The 18,426-nt window shown below is 39.5% G+C and overlaps 2 protein-coding genes across 2 annotated transcripts; both read right to left on the reverse strand.

Moving 5' to 3' along the window:
- Positions 1-11,078: 11,078 nt before the first annotated feature.
- On the reverse strand, positions 11,079-12,844 carry LOC122091931. The gene is made up of 5 exons (XM_042662185.1): positions 12,718-12,844; positions 12,524-12,572; positions 12,171-12,418; positions 11,859-11,966; positions 11,079-11,578 (listed from the first exon to the last, which is right to left on the reverse strand). Exons 1-5 carry the CDS (start codon positions 12,780-12,782, stop codon positions 11,344-11,346), a joined length of 705 nt encoding a protein of 234 aa, XP_042518119.1. The 5' UTR covers positions 12,783-12,844; the 3' UTR covers positions 11,079-11,343.
- LOC122092170 lies at positions 12,815-15,688 on the reverse strand. Its single transcript, XM_042662512.1, has 4 exons — positions 15,565-15,688; positions 15,319-15,464; positions 12,912-14,820; positions 12,815-12,835 (listed from the first exon to the last, which is right to left on the reverse strand). Exons 1-4 carry the CDS (start codon positions 15,685-15,687, stop codon positions 12,815-12,817), a joined length of 2,199 nt encoding a protein of 732 aa, XP_042518446.1. The 5' UTR covers position 15,688.
- Positions 15,689-18,426: the final 2,738 nt, after the last annotated feature.

Genomic DNA, 18,426 nt, shown 5'->3' on the forward strand with positions numbered 1-18,426 from the left:
CTTTACCCTCTCTTCTCCGCAAAGTCCTACCGAAATGAGTGGGACTTTGTAGAGGGATGGGGTGGGAAAATTTGATTGCCACCTCAATCGACAATTCCCCTTGTTATATGCAGGGTTGTCTCTTCATTCTCCCACCCCAACAACCAAACAAACCTAGGTTTTGGTATTTTGAGGAAAAATTCCTACCTTTTCCACCCCTTTTTACCTCTTCCATTTTTCCTCCTTCAAACAAGGAGGGCATAAAGAAAGGGATAGATCCAAGAAATCTAAGGAAGAGAAAACTCATAAGAAGAAAATGAACTTCTTCATTTATAAAAACCTTGTCATATATAAGGAAATTAGGATTCCCAAGTGCCTCACCTAAGGACACATACTTAACAATAAAATAAGTGACATGCAAGTGAATAGAAGAAAGACTTATAAGTGAAGAAAGGAAAGTGAGAAAACTATTCCTAAATGCTAGTAGGTAAGAAGGGCACAAGTGATGTCTCTACAAAAGATTCTTCACTCAAGATGTACAACATAAGATGTTCATTTTATAGACCTAATAGGAAATAGTGAACAGTATCCGTGAATATACTACTACAATAAAAATATCTACAACAGTGTTGATCACCATCGGTTCTGATATAGATCATGCGAGTGGCATCAATGCCTTTCTGAAATCTTTAGTAAAATCAATAGTTTCTCATTTCATCTTTTCTCAAAACCCATAAAGAAGGGGCACAGGGTGAAGGCGTGGCTGCGGTAAGGGATGGTTCGATGCCTTTGCGCAAAGAAGATGAAGAAGATGATGATGTGGGTCCACTATGATTGTAGCTGGTTTTTTAATTGTCGCGTGTTGGCTAACTAGAGTATGTCCAATGTAACTACTCTGGATGTACATCCAGAGGAACTAGACTATTGGTTAGGTGTTCTCTACCCTTTTCAATAAGGGTGTTAATGGTAAGGTTCAATTCACAGTGTCAGAGATAAAGACCAAACCATTTATTAAGCAGTTTTCATATAATAAAATCAAAACCAAATTGTTTATATCCATTGCAATCCTTGGATTTTGAGGGTGGAACTTTGCCTAGTGAAACCACCGCAATCCTTTGTTCTTCACTGTTCATGTAGATTGATACATAGTGCAACCCGATCCACTCTATTGTATGAAAAGCTACATCTAGGTAATCCCCAATCCGTTATTTGCTTTCCAATTTATACTGGTATCATAGCCAATTCTTTTTGTCGCACTATGCATCCCTGCACATTGTCTCACTTGATCGCACATAAACGCGCATTGCCCCCTTGGCCATGGTTGTGCCGCATCATACAATCCAATGAAAACCCCTCAGTTTTGGCTTGCTGTTGCTACCATTATGTGTAGCTAGAGTCGTTCTCTAATTTGGTTAAGAATCAGAGGATTGACGATCAGATTATTTAAGTTTAGTCATTGATCAACCCTACCCACCATAATTGTAACACCCTAAATTTGGAGTAACCAAACCCCTGAGATAGAATTTGCTTAAGAAACGGAATATTGGACTTTAGGCCATGTACCTTATGCATTCAGCTGTGAAGGGAAGAAACTGTTAAGCTAGGATGGCCAAGTAAGAAGGGTCAATCTGTTAAAAGGTGTGAAAAAAGTCCCACACACAATAGGACAAGCAAGTCCGAGGTTTGGACTGCTGGGGAGCCAAAATTAAGGCAACCAGTAGGTTGGCCAGCTGACCAACCAGCCAGCCACTTGTGGTTGCAGAATGCCCAGAATTTAGGTTTTTCATCTATGTGCCCCGTTACTTTGCAGGATAATTCCACCAACTTCCACCATGTGTAGGTGCATTTCATGGGTTCAAATGCAATAGGTAGCTGGTGGAACCCCTAGGTTTATAATTAATTTCTATGCTAACTAGTCTTCCAAGTGTGGTTCGTCATGTGGGGGAGTAGAAGAACTCATGTTAGATATACAAAAGGGAGAAAGTTCAGAGAGAAATGGCTAAAGAAATCGAAAGGACGATGAATAGTGTCTGTAGGCACCGTTTGCATTTAAAGAAAGATAGTAAAAAATCTCACAAAAACCACATCGGCCAAGGGACGAGTGGCAACATAAAATAGGCAAGAAAGGTGGTTGATTGACGAACGTATAGAAGATTTAATCATCACACAAGGTTTAAATTTTTTTGAAAATGAAGATTAAACCACGAAGGGTCTAATCTACAATAAACTAATCATAAAAATAGGCCTAAACATGTGGGGCATTTAAGGAAGGCCACGAGGAATGTAACCCAAAAGTACTTTGGCCTCGAATGTTGGGCCACTACTAGGTGACCCTTGGCTACTAATGTCTACATAATCCAACCATACTTTCGGCCAAGTAATGTCATCGTATGATGGATTATAAGGGGCAATTGTTGGCACCAAAATTTGAAAACATATGCCTGATGATGTGGCAAGGGTGGTTCGTGCAAAGAAGGGAAACGTGGGCTAACCGTGGCAATTTAAAAGGCCCATTACTCATGAGCGACATGGCTTCAGCACATAAGGATGATTGAGGATGTGCACGTAGAGAAATTTTGTCATGGAACAGGTGTCACAGTGCATTGGAGCCTAGTTTAATGGGGTAAGTGGGTTGATAGTGTGCACGGTGGAGCAGTTAATCCTTAAGACATATAAGGAAAGAAAATCGGCCAAGAAAGGACAATCAACAACACACATAAGAATCCAATTACAATGCAACTCTTTTACTCCTTTTATGCCTTTACTTTCTGCTATGTAGAATTAGAGATAGTGTAAAACTCTTTTGTCCCATTTTTTTGAATTTCTGTCCACGAGGTCTATCCATTAAGACTCTAGTGAATTGTATTCAAAACCCTTTGTGAGGAATATATCATTGTTTGTTCCTTTGTCCATTTGTGGTTTTGATTATTCAAAAATCCCTGGAGGAATCGGGGCAAGAGGAGAGCCCAAGTCGTTTGATCAAAGTCAGATCTACTATTGAATCCGGTTTGGAACGATTCTGGCAAGCTCGCGCACTCATAAGTACTGTGAGCTAACCGTGATGTAGGGAAGATTCTGTGCCGACACATATATAATTGTAAAACAGTAAACATGTTCATGCAACAAAATAGACATATGGTAAACAATTGGTAAGATAAATTAGACCACCCACTCACCATATCTATGGACTCGGCGATTCCACACTGAAACTAATGGAAACTAATACCCCACACCGCTTTGGTCTCATTGCGTCTCTTATCTCTGTCCTAGTAAAATAGGTGTACTTAAGGTGTTAAATCATCCCCTAGAAAATCTTTACCTAAATCCTAAGAGATCCCCCAAACCAGTTATGGAATAAGTACAGTAAGTACCACCAGTGGATAGCATCGTGGATGATGTCTCTTCGGTTGGTACTACTGGTGGATGAATCAGTAGGTTAAGAAACTTAAATTTTTCCACCGGTTGAAGGCTCTGATGGATAAGGTCCCACCCATGGGTGCCATCGGTGGATGGGCTAGTAGGTGCAGAAAACTGAAAAATGTCTACCGATGGTTCTCTCCAGTGGATGTGTGATCCACCGATGAGGCTTCAAGAGTCAATTCTCTGCCTAAATTTCATCCCCAACATGCATTGCCCCTATTGGGTCCTTATGGCAGTGAGGAGTCACTTTATTGAAGGGATTCCACCATTGTTCAACTTGAACCCAAATATGTAGGGTTTTCAAATTTAGAACCTATAACCAAATTTGGATAACATGCTTCCATGTATGGGAAGCATGAAATAGGGAAATGCATGCAAAGGAAAGCCTACCCACAAGGAATCCATAACCAAATAACTAGGATTCATATGAAACCGAACCTAAAAACCTTGCCTAGGTCTTACTAAAACTCATAAATTAAGAGGGAGACTTGAGAAGAACACCACCTACCTTGGTTGTGCAAGTGTGTACAACAAAGAGGTCAAAAAAGCACGCTCCAAGCTCCTTCTTTCACTTCCTCTTCCTTTTTCTCCTTCCCACTTCTTCTCTTCTTCTCCCTTTTCTTGTTTTGGTAAATGGATGAATGAGTTTAAGTTTATGCATTATATACATAAGCTATCCCACTAAAGCATGTTTACCTAAAGGGGAATTTACTATCACTCCCCTACACTTAGCCTATATTTACTAAAACTCCCTTATCTTTTACTTTTTTACTGATGCTCCCCTGCTTTTTGATTATTACATCTCTTTCTCCTCTGCTCTTTTTAAATACCCAAATTAGTCTTCCTTTTCACTTGTAACCTATTACACTTTTTTTCAAATTGATTGGTTCAAAACATGGTTTGAACCAAATCACTAACAACTTTTGTCTCATATAATCATCAACAATATTGTAAATTCAAAAAAAAAAAATTTGCATCTGATTTATATCTATACCAGTATCATATGTTCCAATCGGGTGCCACACATTTTTTTTTTTTTTTTTTAATTCTTAGATTGGCTGAGACCGATACCAATCGAAATCCGATAAAAAAATAGATTGCTAAATTTGTGATGATGGATGAGAATAAAAATAGTAATAACAATAAATAAACAACATCCCTGATGATTGGAAGAGACAAAATAAAAAAAATAATAATAATAAACAAATAATATCTTTAAGAACACATCAGCTATGTCAATATCCTTGATTAATGGATGAAACAAAACTTGTAAGTGGTTTGGTTCAAACTAGGGGTGTCAATTGGTCAGAGCCGGGACAGTCTCGGTCGGGCCTGGCTGTGTGAAATCCTTGCACTGTGAACGCCCGTTTACTTAAACGGGCCTGGGTTTGGGGGGCATGGTATAATTTGTAATCAGACCGGTCGGTGTCGGGCTTTAATTGGGCTACTTTAAACGGGCTATGGGCCTATTTAATTCTAAATGAGCTTAAATGGGCTCTAAACGGGCCTACCTAAAATCATTTTTTAAGCAGATTAAACTATTGACTTTAAAACTAATGGAGGATAACATTCACAATTCCGAAACCATATCCAAGGGAATCGTGTTTTTAAAATGTAATCTAAGTTACAAGAATTACACTCTTCTTAACAATTGAATGATCCAAGAACATTACAAACCTGAAATTGATTTTTGATTCACTGGCATACATAATACAATGAAAGAAAAAACCTACTTTGGGCAATTGTCTTTCCCTTCAATTATTACATCACTTTGGGAGATGTTTGACTATGTTAGTTTTTTATAGATATTCTACACATTGTTTGTACTCAATCTTGCTATTTAAATGAAAACCAAGCTGTCTGTCTGTGCCAAATGTTTATCTTTTCTCTATGTTGTCTTTCTTCACAGTGAAATCATAAAGATCACCATATTTCTCATTAATATCCCATATGTCCATTGTGTTGTAATCAACCATTAGTTTAGTCCTACCTATTCCTTGCTCATATTTTGTAGTATTAGTGGTAGAATAGGTATTTACAATTTAAGCATTTTTCTAAAGGGGGTCGGGTCGGTCGGGCTAATTGAGTCAGTTTTAACGGGCTACTTAAGTGAGTAGGGCCGGTCGAGCACCCGACAGGCTACTATTCTGCACCGTAAACGCCATTTAATAAATGGGTCGGGCTTAAGCCCGACACGTTTATTAAATGAGCCAGTTCAAGTCGAGCCTTAAGCTAGTGGGGCTGGGTCAGGCCTACCGGTGCGGCCTCAGGATTGACACCCCTAGTTCAAACCATATTTTAAACCAATCACTATGAAAAAAGTGTAATAGGTTACAAGTGAAAAAGAAGGGTAATTTGGGTATTTAAAAAGAGCAGGGGAGAAAGAGATGTAAAAATCAAAAAGCAGGGAAGTATCAGTAAAAAATTAAAAGGTATGGGAGTTTTAGTAAATATAGGCCAAGTGTAGGGGAGTGATAGTAAATTCCCCTTACCTAAATAATTTCCTAGAAGTGAGTTGATTCTTCATTTGAACTATGCGGGCTCTCTTGGTTGGATATGAGGTCAATATATACTAAGAAGTGATGCACAAAATAGCACACAAAATAGCAGGTCGCGCAATCGCTTGATGTATTCTGGACAGTACAGCACCACCAGTGAATGTCACCGATGGATGGGTGATCCACCGGTTTTGATCAACCGGTAAATCTTGTTGTACTAGTTTTGATTGGCTTTCTTCAATGTTGTTGGTCAGAGGAAGAGTGGCTTCCACTGAAGTCTGTACACGAGCATGCAATTATGTGATATGTACATATGTGGTAAGTGTGTAGGGTTTTGTACAATTACCACCAAGGCTTATATGGTCTGAATCTCCTCCAAGTCTCTTGGTATAGCCTGCACAAACATGAAGGGTTGTTCTTTCCTTTCAAACAGTGATCCATAATACACCACAGATCACTAGCGGTTTCCATTTTCGATATGTCACCTAAGATCAAAAGTTGAAATTAGACCGGAATTTAGGTACAAGTGTAACAATTTTATCTTTGACTCACATAGGTGGGAAGGTTTTTCGTCCCTTTCCCAGCAATGCTGAGAGGGAGAGAAACCACAATAGTAGTGACCATTGAATAGGGGGGAAGAAAGGAGGCTCAAGTAACATCGGGAAGAAGATGAGATTAATAGGAGTACAAAAGGGACTATGGGGATAGATTCAGAGTAGAGATCAGAGACCCTTGGAAGAAGACACTTGTTTGGCTTGGCACCTTTGATTTTTCTGAAGATGTTGATTGTGCCTAGGATGCAGCCACCCACACCCTTTGTGGCCCATGGTCACCCTCTCGACCTTCTCTCCTCAAGTCATCTTATTCACCCTCCACCTCCTTCTGTTGGCGCTCCCAATGGCCACCATTCCATTTCATTGCAATAGAACAACCCAAAAATGAAAGTGATACATCGGCGTCTATGGTAGGCCGTAGAACCCTCGATCTAGTGACCAGGAAATTAATCATGTACGGCAGCCAACTTGGCCTCGTAAAACTTGTAGTTTTCTTGTCCTACCCATTTTTTTTTAAATTCTGGAGACCATTTTCTTTTTTTTTTTTACTACAATGAAAAATTGTACAAAAACCAGGGTAAGTTCAAAATTTGAGACCAGAAATCTCTCTCCGCTTCTAAATCATCAGAACACTTAAGAAAAGCGAAATTTATTGTTGCACTTGTCGTCTCACAACCCGGACTCAAATCATTGCGGTGGATGGTCACTGCCGCTCCCTGCTTAAAGGATTTTTATGCCTCAAACAGTAACACCCCACCCGTGGACCCCACAGTCTCTCTCTTTCCTATTGGTGGATTTGTGTGCAGTTCCCTCATTGGTGGAAAACTATCCTCAGCGGCTCAGCCCAAGGATTTAGGGGATCCTATCGGTATGGATATTGGTATTGGTGTCGGTAGAGATCGATACCGATCTTGATCAGTGAGTATCAGTCTATTTTACCCTTATTTTTGTAAAAAGTACTATTTGTTTACCATTGTACCCCTGAAATGATAAACATAATTGATCCGGATCAATATCTGATTGGAGATCGGTCTCAGCCGATACCGATCCAATACGGTTGATACGGTTGATCCTAGACTGATACTTGAAACCATGCCTCTAACATCATAACCATCCCTCTCTCCTGAGAAAATATGGAATCCAAAAGACGTACAAGTTTTGTACGGATTTCTCATTATAGAGAGAGAGAGAGAGAGAGAGAGAGAGAGAGAGAGAGAGAGAGAGAGAGAGAGAGAAGATAAAGAATGTGACCCGTGGTGTAGGAAATGGCTAGACATAGCAAGGCATGAAAAAACGTGCTACCCCCCACCCACCATGCACTGAAGATGCTCCTATGCATCCTTCCATTGGCCCGTACACTAGTATATGCCAGTGGACAACATTTTCTCCCTAAAAAATGTACTAATTTTATTTTATTTTCTATTTTTCTTTTTTTTTTTCTTGACAAACACACACAACTTCATTCACTAGTAATATTTTTTTTTTAAATTTAGTCACAATTTTATAACTTACTATGTTTTTTTTTTTTGTGGGGGGGGAGGAGTGATTATTGTTTGCCGTGAGTCGTCTCAACCATTTGATGCTCGTTGCACCACCGCACTCGCGGCAGAGGATGTTTTCATGTGGGGGAGGGAGTTAGAAATTCACTATGGTCGACACCATGGATTTAGTGCACAGTATTAGACCAGGTATCGCTTATCTTGGAAACTGATACGACACCAATATGTATCAGTATTGAATCAAACATAGCAAATAATTTTACCCCTGTAATTCCTCAAAAATCGGATATATTGACCCTTTTTACTTGGTCCACTGACATAGATGAACTAGTTATTTAGATCGGTTATTAGTAATACCGATAGCTCAAACCAAGGCTGACACAAACATAGAGTCCATAGGGAAATCACCACAAACATGGGATTTTCACATCTGACTAAAGATCCACGTGTCGTGTACATAAATTTCAAAGTGTAAAAGAGAACATGATCTTTGTCCTGAATAAAATTATCGGAAATTAATTTGCTACTCATACGATCACCTAATCTATATGTAACCATTCAACACCTACCTCACCTTCTATCATTACAATGGATGAAAAGGGATATATTCAAAACAAAAGGGATAAGTGTTGCTATTCACCTGTACGATAAGCCCGAATTATCTTTGTTCTCCGACAAAAGGGCTTCGGATAGGGCTGAGTACTGAGACTGGGACTGCGGACTACCTAAAATGGTGAGGGATGATAAGCTGGAGAAGTACCGGGTTTGACGGCTTCGAGAAGCTCCGTACACCACACCAGGGTAATGATCAGTGAGTGAATTAATAGTAGTAATTTGGGCAATCATATATTTTTGTATAAACAAATGATTTTTTTTTTTTTGTTTCTTTCTTTAATAATTGTTGTTGGAATCAAGGGTGTTTCACAAACTCATATGTACTTTTCCAAAAATATTGGAGATGTCAGCTGTCAGAAAAAGGAAGTTGGATAATCACATCCTAACTACATCCCATTTCATACAATGCCAAAAGGTGGTGGGGACTAGTGGCAGCGTCCAAGGGAAGCGAAGGAGTAAAATCTTTCTTCTACTACTTCCTCCGACCCAAAACGTGACGTAAAAACTGAGGTGAGGAAGACCAACGTGCAATTGTGTTGGATCTTGTCAGTTATACTCAGATGGATACTGACACGACAGCAAAAGTTCCAAATTGTATTGATTAGGTTTCCCCACTTCCTTCTTTCCCCTCTATGCATTAATTAAGTAAACAAACATTGAATTCTGGGAACCCTCTCCAAACCCAAATTCCTAAAAGAGAGAGAATCTACCTTCTGTGGAGGGCCCTCCCCAGGCCCAAGTGGTCACCACATACAGATTCTACATACGGAGGAATTTGTCCGTTACTCTTTTTTATTTTATTTTTTTGTTCAAAAGAGGAATTGTCCTTGACAATTTAAAACTGTATGTCTAAGAACCCTGACGTAATTTGACGATACAACATACAATAATGGGAGAAGTTTTCTTCACCGGACGGTTTAACGAGTTGAGACCGCTCCCTCAGTGACCCATCAGGTGAATGGAGTCACCGTGGTCTTAAGAAAACTCAATCTTACAATAATTACATTTTATTTTTACCTCCTCCATGACTTTTAGTAATACCTTACAACCAAACCATTCTAATGCTGGTTTCCATGAAATGGGCATCGACAATACTAAAGATCGCAGTAAGAAATAAGGTTTAGGAAGGGGGAGAGAATTCCAATGGCAGCTCAAACAAATTCAAGAACTGATAGTAGTGACTTTGAATGGAACACAGCTATCCACAGATATCTTATTGTACAAGAAGATGCAAACAGTACATCCAGGTGAGTACAGTTCTGGGAATCAGTTTTCTCGTGGTTATGATTTTGTAGGAGCCTACACAAAAATTGTTGGGAGGTCGAGGGCAAGGGATAGGGTGGGTGGGGGAGTTGATTCCCAAAATTATTTCATGTTGTACTGGACATTATTGAATTAGGCAAAATCAGATCAGATCAGCTCACCTCAGCTCATCTCAGCTGATTTGAGCATCATATCCCAATTCGAGCCAACCCATGTACGTAAACTGCCCTAAAGAGTCTAATGGCTCATTGCCATCCAACTCAATCCAGATCCTAACCCAGAACCCTAACCAAAAAAAAAAAAAAAACTCTTGTTCTTGAATGCATGCACCACCCACATGACTGCGTAAAATTCCTGCTGTGGTCACCCACAAAAAATAAAATAAATAGTACTGCTGTGGTCACTCAAAAAGTAAAATAAATAATACTGCCGTGGTCCTCAAGCATATTTGCTGTGTCCGTCACTTTTCAAGATTTGAACTTTGGGATCTCAATATCTGCATGTAAAGTTCTACCGAGGCTTCCGTCGACTAATTGTTTTGTATAATCAGGGACCGACAAAAGACAAGAATCTCATCTCAGCACATGTACGATAATAATTAATACGTCAACAAAAATATTTATTATTTTACCTGTCCCTTGGGAGGATCGTAGCCCCACCACGAAAACGCCCTTTCTCCGTACTTCTCATTGAGAAGAAAAGGCACTTTAACTGGAATCCACCATTCCACTATCTAAAGATGCCATCTAAGAAGTTCAAAAGGAACCCCTGCAATTGCTTTTCGTAACATCCCTTTGAAGCCTCTTCAATTATAGAAAAGTAAAGAACCAAAGAACTCAGAAAAAGAAAAGAGAGCAGATTCTTTCATACATACTGATCGAAGTACAAACACCCGAGGTGAATCTCAGAATCTTGTGAACTATTTTAAGAATTTCAGAAACATAATGTATGAAATGTACCTAAATAGTGCCCATTTTCTTTCATTCATTGATTCAGTGATCACACCTCAAAAGATTAAATTCCCCGCAGGTCTGGTCTGGTCTGGTCCGGTCCGGTAGTTTGAGCTGTGTAGATCAATACAATTGATAAACCCAACAACTCTCCCACATCGGGTTTAGCCATGGCAGTGACCATCTGGCTCCGTCTGATTCATCTTTTCTTCACCAGCTCCTTCACCAGAACTAAATGGAGTGCCCCTTCTTACTTCTCACAAAATGATGGGGGCACCAATCTCTCCTTGGACTCTCATAAGAAATGAAGAATATACATGGCCTATGACTACTTCCTCAAAAAATGACATCAATGGCCTCATTCAAAAGGAACGGACAACCCTGATTACTCAGAAGACCCGATCAGAAATTCATTCCCCCTCTACTTTCCTTTCTCGCACTTGCTGTATCCAGCCCATAGGATGACAGCATAAATACAAAAAGGAGACCACAAATGCTTTGGGGATGGGAGACCACCAATGACCAAAAAGGGGGGAAGGGGCAAAAAATCAATTAATTTATATGATCAAAGTGACAGACATTGTACCCCCTCCGGAAGATTTCTGGGCAGTGGAAGTGCAGTAACATATCTCTGGGCGCATGTTCTCTGTGGGGATGCACCTGCATCAGAGGATGATGAGGTCTCAGCCCCATCTGCATGGCCCCGGCCATGGAATTTGGCAAAACGGTTGATGACAGAGAACCTTTCAAGATCCTGGCAATCCGCTCGAAGGTCTAAAATTGATGCTCTCTTGTCCAATCTGCATAATCACGAGGACAGCATTAACAAAACAAAATAAACATAAGAACCTCAAGCAACAATACCATTCAAACCCTGGAGAACTCCAGGCATCTTGAAAAGCCAATATCAGATAAAAAAGAAGACTTAGCGGAAGCAGTTCTTGATGCAAACAAGCCACAGTGCAAGCTGAAGATCCCAAAATAGAGAAAGACGCTGGCATCGTTAGCCAGCTAAATCCACCTTTTGAAATGTTGGCTAGAAACTAGTAAAAGATTCCATAAATGAGAGTGGATTCTCACCTCGATAAATCATTTTCCAATTTCCTTGCCCTACCAATGAAATCTTCCACATTTTTTGAGAAACACAGGTCACCGATTCTCTCAGAACTTTTAACCTTCTCAGATACCCTGGTGAAGAAACAAAGATGGGGCAAAAAGAAGCAATATTCAGAAGGCCACATTCCTCCAAATATAATTGTAATTCTATAAAATCACATACAGTGATGTATCAAACATCCATGATAGAAATTGGCTTCTCAGAGTTCAAATATAACATCAAAATTCTACATTATTACTTGTATTTACAACTAGGCCACCTACAACAGCTCTTACATGCTTGCATTGCTTGGGGGTTCACATGAACCACTTCCAGGACTACAGATCAGGCTGCATGCGTCCCCTAATGCCAATTTAGCAACAAAGTATAGTATACTCTCATAGTTTAAAGTGGCTTCTGCAGAGAGTATTGATGCTGGTGCAGGACGAAAGAGTTGTTGCATCAACTGTGTTGTCAATATAAGCCTTCTTCTAGGTCGAACCAGTGGTTGTACATCATCAAACATTTCAGAATCATCTTCCACCTGGCATAAGAAAAGAAAAAAAGACATTGAAAACCCTGCCAAATTGTGAAGAAAAAAGAAAAAATTGTTCAACATGCAAGTACACCCGTTCAACTATGAGAGCACCTTCTCAATTAGCCGATTTGCAGCTTCAGCCCAATCTCGTTCAGCAACACTGAAACCACAAATAGCTTGTGATTAACAGACACAGGGCAAGATGAGAAACCATTTTAACAGATGTACAATGAAAAAACAATGTTCAAGAAGACTAAAGGATTAAAGACAGTTGTTTAATTAAATAAAATATCCATGACAACCACCTGATATTGTGAAGCCTATTGGAACCTTGGGTTACTTCTTTATGCCATGGTAGAAGCTCTAACATTGTGCTTTTACGCTTCTTTGGTCTCACAATAGTCAAACTCTGATCCGTGACATCTGGTGGAAAAGAATGTGCAGGAGACGAGCGCTCACTTACGGTGGTGCTTGTTGTACTTTGCCAAACACTACTAACCTGAGTGGCATCAGCAGCATTTACATGCTCCGTTCGGGTGTGCATAGGCAAACTCTCAGAAAGCTTTCCAAAGAAGAACTGTTGAGCTGCAATCTTTGCAGTCCTCCGCGAATCATACATAGGCAGCATCTGCCCGTCTTTGAAGGTTCCATACTGTTCAAACCATGAGGGTGCCATCTGTAGACTTATCTTTGAATGTTCAACTCTAGTTGATGGTATGTTGATACTACTAGAATGATTCTGAGAATCATTTCGACCAAATGTGACCCTATCCTCGGAAGGAATAAGCTGGGTATCTACATTTGCATTTGCATCATCCCTCACCTCTGATGAAAAGCTAAGCATTTTGGTATCTCCTGATGAAAACGGGCTACTCCGGGCTGCTGAATTCATTTCATTATGTACGGCATCTCTGACCATTTCATTGAATCCATATAACAACTGTTGTCCTGCCATGGTAGCCACCAGCTGACCATCTGGTCCAAAATCAGGTCCTTTGAGCCTCTTCAGAGCCCTCTTACTAGGTTCAGTCTCCACACTCTTCATTGCCTGCATTTGGTGCAGCAGGGAGTAATTCTGATGAACATTTGATGGTGTCAAAGAACGGCCAAGCAATTCAACATCTCTGTTGGAAGAAGAGGGGTTCTGGATGGATGTTTGCTCTGTCTGTGAGATCACAACTGGATCCTTCCCATTCCTTCCTCTATCAATCTCCTGTTGATGTCTATGAGCCAACATTGAAGAAGCAGCAACAGAATTTGCATCCAATAGCTGCTTTGCCACAGAATCTTGGCTTCGAGATGCAGCCACTGTCTGTGGAGCCAGCTCAGCATTCTCAGACGGTACTTGTCTCCAGGAGCTTTCTTTCCTTGGTTGTTCTTCTCTGTGGGGAAATCCTTGAGGATTAATAGAACCTGCACCAAATTCTAGGGAATTATTTACTCCTTTCTTGACATCCTGATCACCTGGTTTTTGTGCCCATGAAGTTGTTTCCAGATTATTATTGGATGGGTTGATGAATGGAAACAAACTGGTAGGAACCTTGTGAGGATGACTAGAAGACGGACGCTGCCTACTCGATACATTGTTCCACACGTTATGCAACATTTTTGAGAAGGCATCCTGCTGAGATATGCCTGATGTAACCAATGGCTGAGAAACAGGGACAGAGTCCAATGCTGGGAGCTGTTGGCCTGAAACTCTAAGATAAGAAGAGCTTGTGCTGACTGGTTTGGCTGTATCAGCAGAGGAACCAAGGTTGAAAGGTACCACCCTGCCACTTGCACCAGGCAATGATGCTTGTGCAGATTGATCAGATGCCACTCTGTCATGAGAGTTGTTTGTCTGTGTTAAACGAGAAGCAAGGCTATCAAAAGGACCATTTAGAGAGTGATCCTTTGGTACTTGTCCACCTTGACATTGAAATTGATTTCCTGAATGTGGCCGAGCAGATGTAAATGTAGAAGATTTTCCCTGCATATTAGAGAGTGAGTTCTCATTGCCAGCTTGTCCTGAAGTACTTGTTTTATTATCCCAGTGTTCCCTCTGAGACATTTCCTCCGAATGAGCCAAAGACTGCACAGGAGCAGAGGTAGCCAACCATGTCTGACCCTTCTCAGCTACCTCTGGATCAGCATGCCTCAAGTCATGTTCATTAATAGCTTGTGAAGAACTCTGAGATGGAAACGCATGGCTTGAAACAGGTAGCCGTTGCGATGGAGGGGCCAACCTTAAACCAAAACCTTGAGAAGCAGATGATTGAGTGCACCTAAGATGAGCAACAAATATTTCCGAAGCTTCTGACTCTGGCATCTCAAATGATCGACTATGATCAGAAGGGTCAAACGATTTTGCAGTGCTGTGATCCCTTGATTGGTCCACCTTATGGAGAAGCTCAAGCATGTTGTGACTGTCAAGGTTGAAATCAGTTACATTACCGTTAGTTGTTAGTATATAATAACTGCAATTATTTCAAGCAACAATTGTAAGCAAACTTTTTGCTTCTCCCACCCCCCCCCCACCCCAAAAAACTAGAAATTATTCAGAAACAAAAACACAACTATTTATCCAAAGCCCAAAAAGCAACCAAGCTTGACAGCAAGGTTTGTTCAATCATAAGAACAGCATAGAATAATGCTGATGCTGATTTCAAGAATATAATGAAAGTATCATTCTATGTCACCCGGACACAGCAAATAATACATCTTGGGTTCAGCAAAGATTCCACTTAGTGCGTTATTATTGGCTTACAAGAAATGTAAGACGCAGGTAGGGCTCATAAGTTGAAGTGTCCATGGCTAACTATAATAAATGAATAATGAAAGCAACTATGACAAACAATCAAATAACATCATAAGATTTAAAGACGCAAACAAGTAGAAGTAGAAAAAACTCAATTCATCAGAACCTTGTTTGAGCCGTTCTGTTTGGAGCATAAAAACCAGCTGGACCATCAAAGGGTGCAGATGTAATAGATCCATGACCAGGAATAACACCTCTAGAAGGTGTTTCCTCTGATCTTTTCATGCTTCTTTGGAAATCTGCTACCTGCCCCTGCAAATGGAAGATTATTAACACCAGTGAGCTAAATAAGAGACTGAAAAAGTCAATAAAGCATTAGCATCAACCACAGAGCATATAACTCAATATTGACCTTATCTATATCCATGACATTGTTAGAAGCGTAACCAACAAAATTTGAGTAACCTTTCTCCTGACCCTTCAATCCTTCAGTAACCTGCTGGGATAGTGCCTGTGAATGCATGACATGTTTCATGGTTTCAGAGGATTCTATGTTCACACCTAAACTTCCCATTGGATGATACTGAATTTCATCTAGCTTCTTCTTCTTCTTCTTCTTTTATTTATTTTATATTTTTTTTTCTTTAATCTAAATCATATATTGTTATCCAGAGGAGAGTGCATGGTAATGTCACAAGTAATGTTCCCCATACATGAATATACATGAGATGTGTGCCAATACAAAAGGGAATATTTGACAGAATTAGACTTTGAAATTTGACATATGACTAATCTAGACTAAGTTCTTTCTATTCAATGGTTGGAATGGGTGTATCATTTGTTCACGTGATAGATAGAATAGACACATTATGACATTTGAGAAAACAACAAAACTTTGTAAGAATCTAATTTTTAACAAATTAATCTCAAAGATCCTCTATAAAATCCAAAGATTTTAGATTTGATACTTCAGCTGCCATGTACATGGTAAAAAAAAAGTGTCTTGATAAAGGGAGATGTTCCAAATCCCCTTGTTACATACGAGCCAAACACTAACATTAAGTTTGATCAGTTGTTTTCGATTGCCGAATCTATTAGCTTAGAATTCATGTAAGTCGATGGATAGAGAGAAAGAGGTTACATATTAGACTTTAAAGTAAAATTCAATCACAAATAATTAAGTTAGTTCTTCTATTTCAATTATTTGGGTATGTTGCTGGTATACCCAGATCTTTGTCTATCTCTCTCTTCCTTTTGAAAAAGTTCGATCCTTTATGCATCTTTCATCCCTGCCTTCCTATTGGTGAGCCACTAACTTCAGGAAAGGTCAAGTCATACTTAACCTCCTCCCTTCAAATATTTAAAACAAGATTTTTGTTTATGTTTCCATTTGTTGTTTTGTTTTTATTTTTGTTAATATGAAAGAAAAAAAATTAGGGTAAAGAATTTTTACAAATGACCAACAGAGGTCTGCACAAAGGGAGGGTGGATCTACCCAAGGCTAGGAAGCTAGCCGGATCCTCACAGTTCCGATTTTTTCTAGCCACATCGTCCACATGGGAATAGATATTCCTCTGGTTTTTTTTTTTTTTTGGAGCCATTATGGGTGATCTGAGTATTGGATTTTGACACATAATATGTCGATGGAATTGTCTCAACGAGTAATATCCACTAATATGGAAATCACAATATTCATTCTTAGCTCAAAAATCAGAAAAAAAAAAAAACACGAAATGGAAAATTTTTCTGTAATCTAGCAGGAGAGGGATTGATGACCATTTTCTTGGTAATTCTGCATTATTGACTAGTACTTAAAAAAACGATGTCATAAGTCAATATGCAATCACAAGATAATAATGAATTCGAGGTCCAGGACAAGCCGAAAGGTCCTAAGTAGTATTGGTTTGGATCAGGATCTAGTTTGAATTCTTAGCGGATCCTATAGCTTACCTGGGCATCTGATCTTTGCATGTGTCATATTGATGGAACAATATTTATGAATAATGTCCAATGATATGGAAATTGAGCACATGCTAGGCTCGATTGTCATATTTTGGTAAAGGGAATCAACAACCACTTCGGTCACCCTCTGTACACATTTAAACAATATCAACTTTCCAGACCTCTCTCACGCTCAGCCATACTCCACGAATTATTGCACAGTGGGTTAGGTTGGGGATAACTAGGGTTTGACTAGATTTATGTCGAGAATTCGATACCTTTAAAAAAAAAAAAAGAATACTAGCTTTGTCCTTGCCCACAATTCATCATCGTCAAGGGGGGACAAAATTATGTGTCTATATACACAATTCCTTCCTTTCTACATGTGAGGAGGATTGTTGGGAGAATTGTCCATCGGTTACACTTGAGGTCTTTACAACCCCTAATATACTTACAAGTCGTCCCTCTATCCAAAAGTAAGTTTGAACTTTTGGGCTGAATATTTAGAGTCCCAATCTTATTAATGCTAGCAGGTCCGAAGGAGGCCCTTGGATGCTCCAGTACGAAGAAATGACCAAAAAATAAATGGAGCTAAAAGAGCTAGGGGTAAGCCTAAAATGACCAGTGAGGAGGTAGTTAGAAGAGATATGCAAAAGTTAAGTCTTTACCCTAATATGACATCTAGCAGAGTTGTCTGAAGGGCTAGGATCCAAGTTGCCGATTGTTTGTGAGTGGAATGTCCGAAAATGTTTTTTTTTTAGATCCATGTAGCCGACCCCATTTAGTTGGGATAAGGCTAAGCTTTTTCATCGTCGTTGTTGTTGTTGTTGTTGTTGTTGTTGTGGTTGTTGCCAATCTTATTAATACTCATTCCATGATTGAATTACATATTGTTTGCATAATATTATGCTTTTTGAAGCATGTTAGATCTACAATCATCTCATAAAATTTTCCCTTCAGCTCGATGTCATATGCTTGTTAGAAATGAACAAAAAGAGAACTATCAAAGTTGGGGAAACAACTGAATAAAAGCTCAAAAATGTAGTGGTAAGCCTTGATGGAGCCGGTTCAAGAATGCAATGGAGAAATAAATTTTAATGCGATTAATCTCAATGATCAATCCTAATGTTAGTCTAGGGTACAATTTAGAAGGAAAAAAAAAAAAAAAATTCACCCACTGGAAAGAGAATAGAGAATAGTTACCATGAGGAGTCCACAACAAAGCAACGAAGGAATTCTTTGTAGTAAATCCACCCGACAATTCTTGCACTGATGATGAATTACTGACACCTTTTGCTATCTAACTACTAGGGTTCAAAACCCTGGCTTCACT

This window comes from Macadamia integrifolia, chromosome 10 (assembly GCF_013358625.1).
Source record: "Macadamia integrifolia cultivar HAES 741 chromosome 10, SCU_Mint_v3, whole genome shotgun sequence".
NCBI classification, from domain to species: Eukaryota; Viridiplantae; Streptophyta; class Magnoliopsida; order Proteales; family Proteaceae; genus Macadamia; species Macadamia integrifolia.

Excerpts from the sequence above, each read along its gene's own strand:
- LOC122091931 (XM_042662185.1), bottom strand. The coding sequence starts at position 12,782 with ATGTTAGAGCTTCTACCATGGCATAAAGAAGTAACCCAAGGTTCCAAT. Across the intron at positions 12,419-12,523 it reads CAAATCGGCTAATTGAGAAG|GTGGAAGATGATTCTGAAAT; the intron begins GTGCTCTCATAG and ends TTCTTATGCCAG. Across the intron at positions 11,579-11,858 it reads TTGGAAAATGATTTATCGAG|ATTGGACAAGAGAGCATCAA; the intron begins GTGAGAATCCAC and ends GTGATTATGCAG.
- LOC122092170 (XM_042662512.1), bottom strand. The coding sequence starts at position 15,687 with ATGAAACATGTCATGCATTCACAGGCACTATCCCAGCAGGTTACTGAA. Across the intron at positions 15,465-15,564 it reads ATGTCATGGATATAGATAAG|GGGCAGGTAGCAGATTTCCA; the intron begins GTCAATATTGAG and ends TTCCATTTGCAG. Across the intron at positions 12,836-12,911 it reads ATGCTGCTGATGCCACTCAG|ATGTCACGGATCAGAGTTTG; the intron begins GTTAGTAGTGTT and ends CTTTTCCACCAG.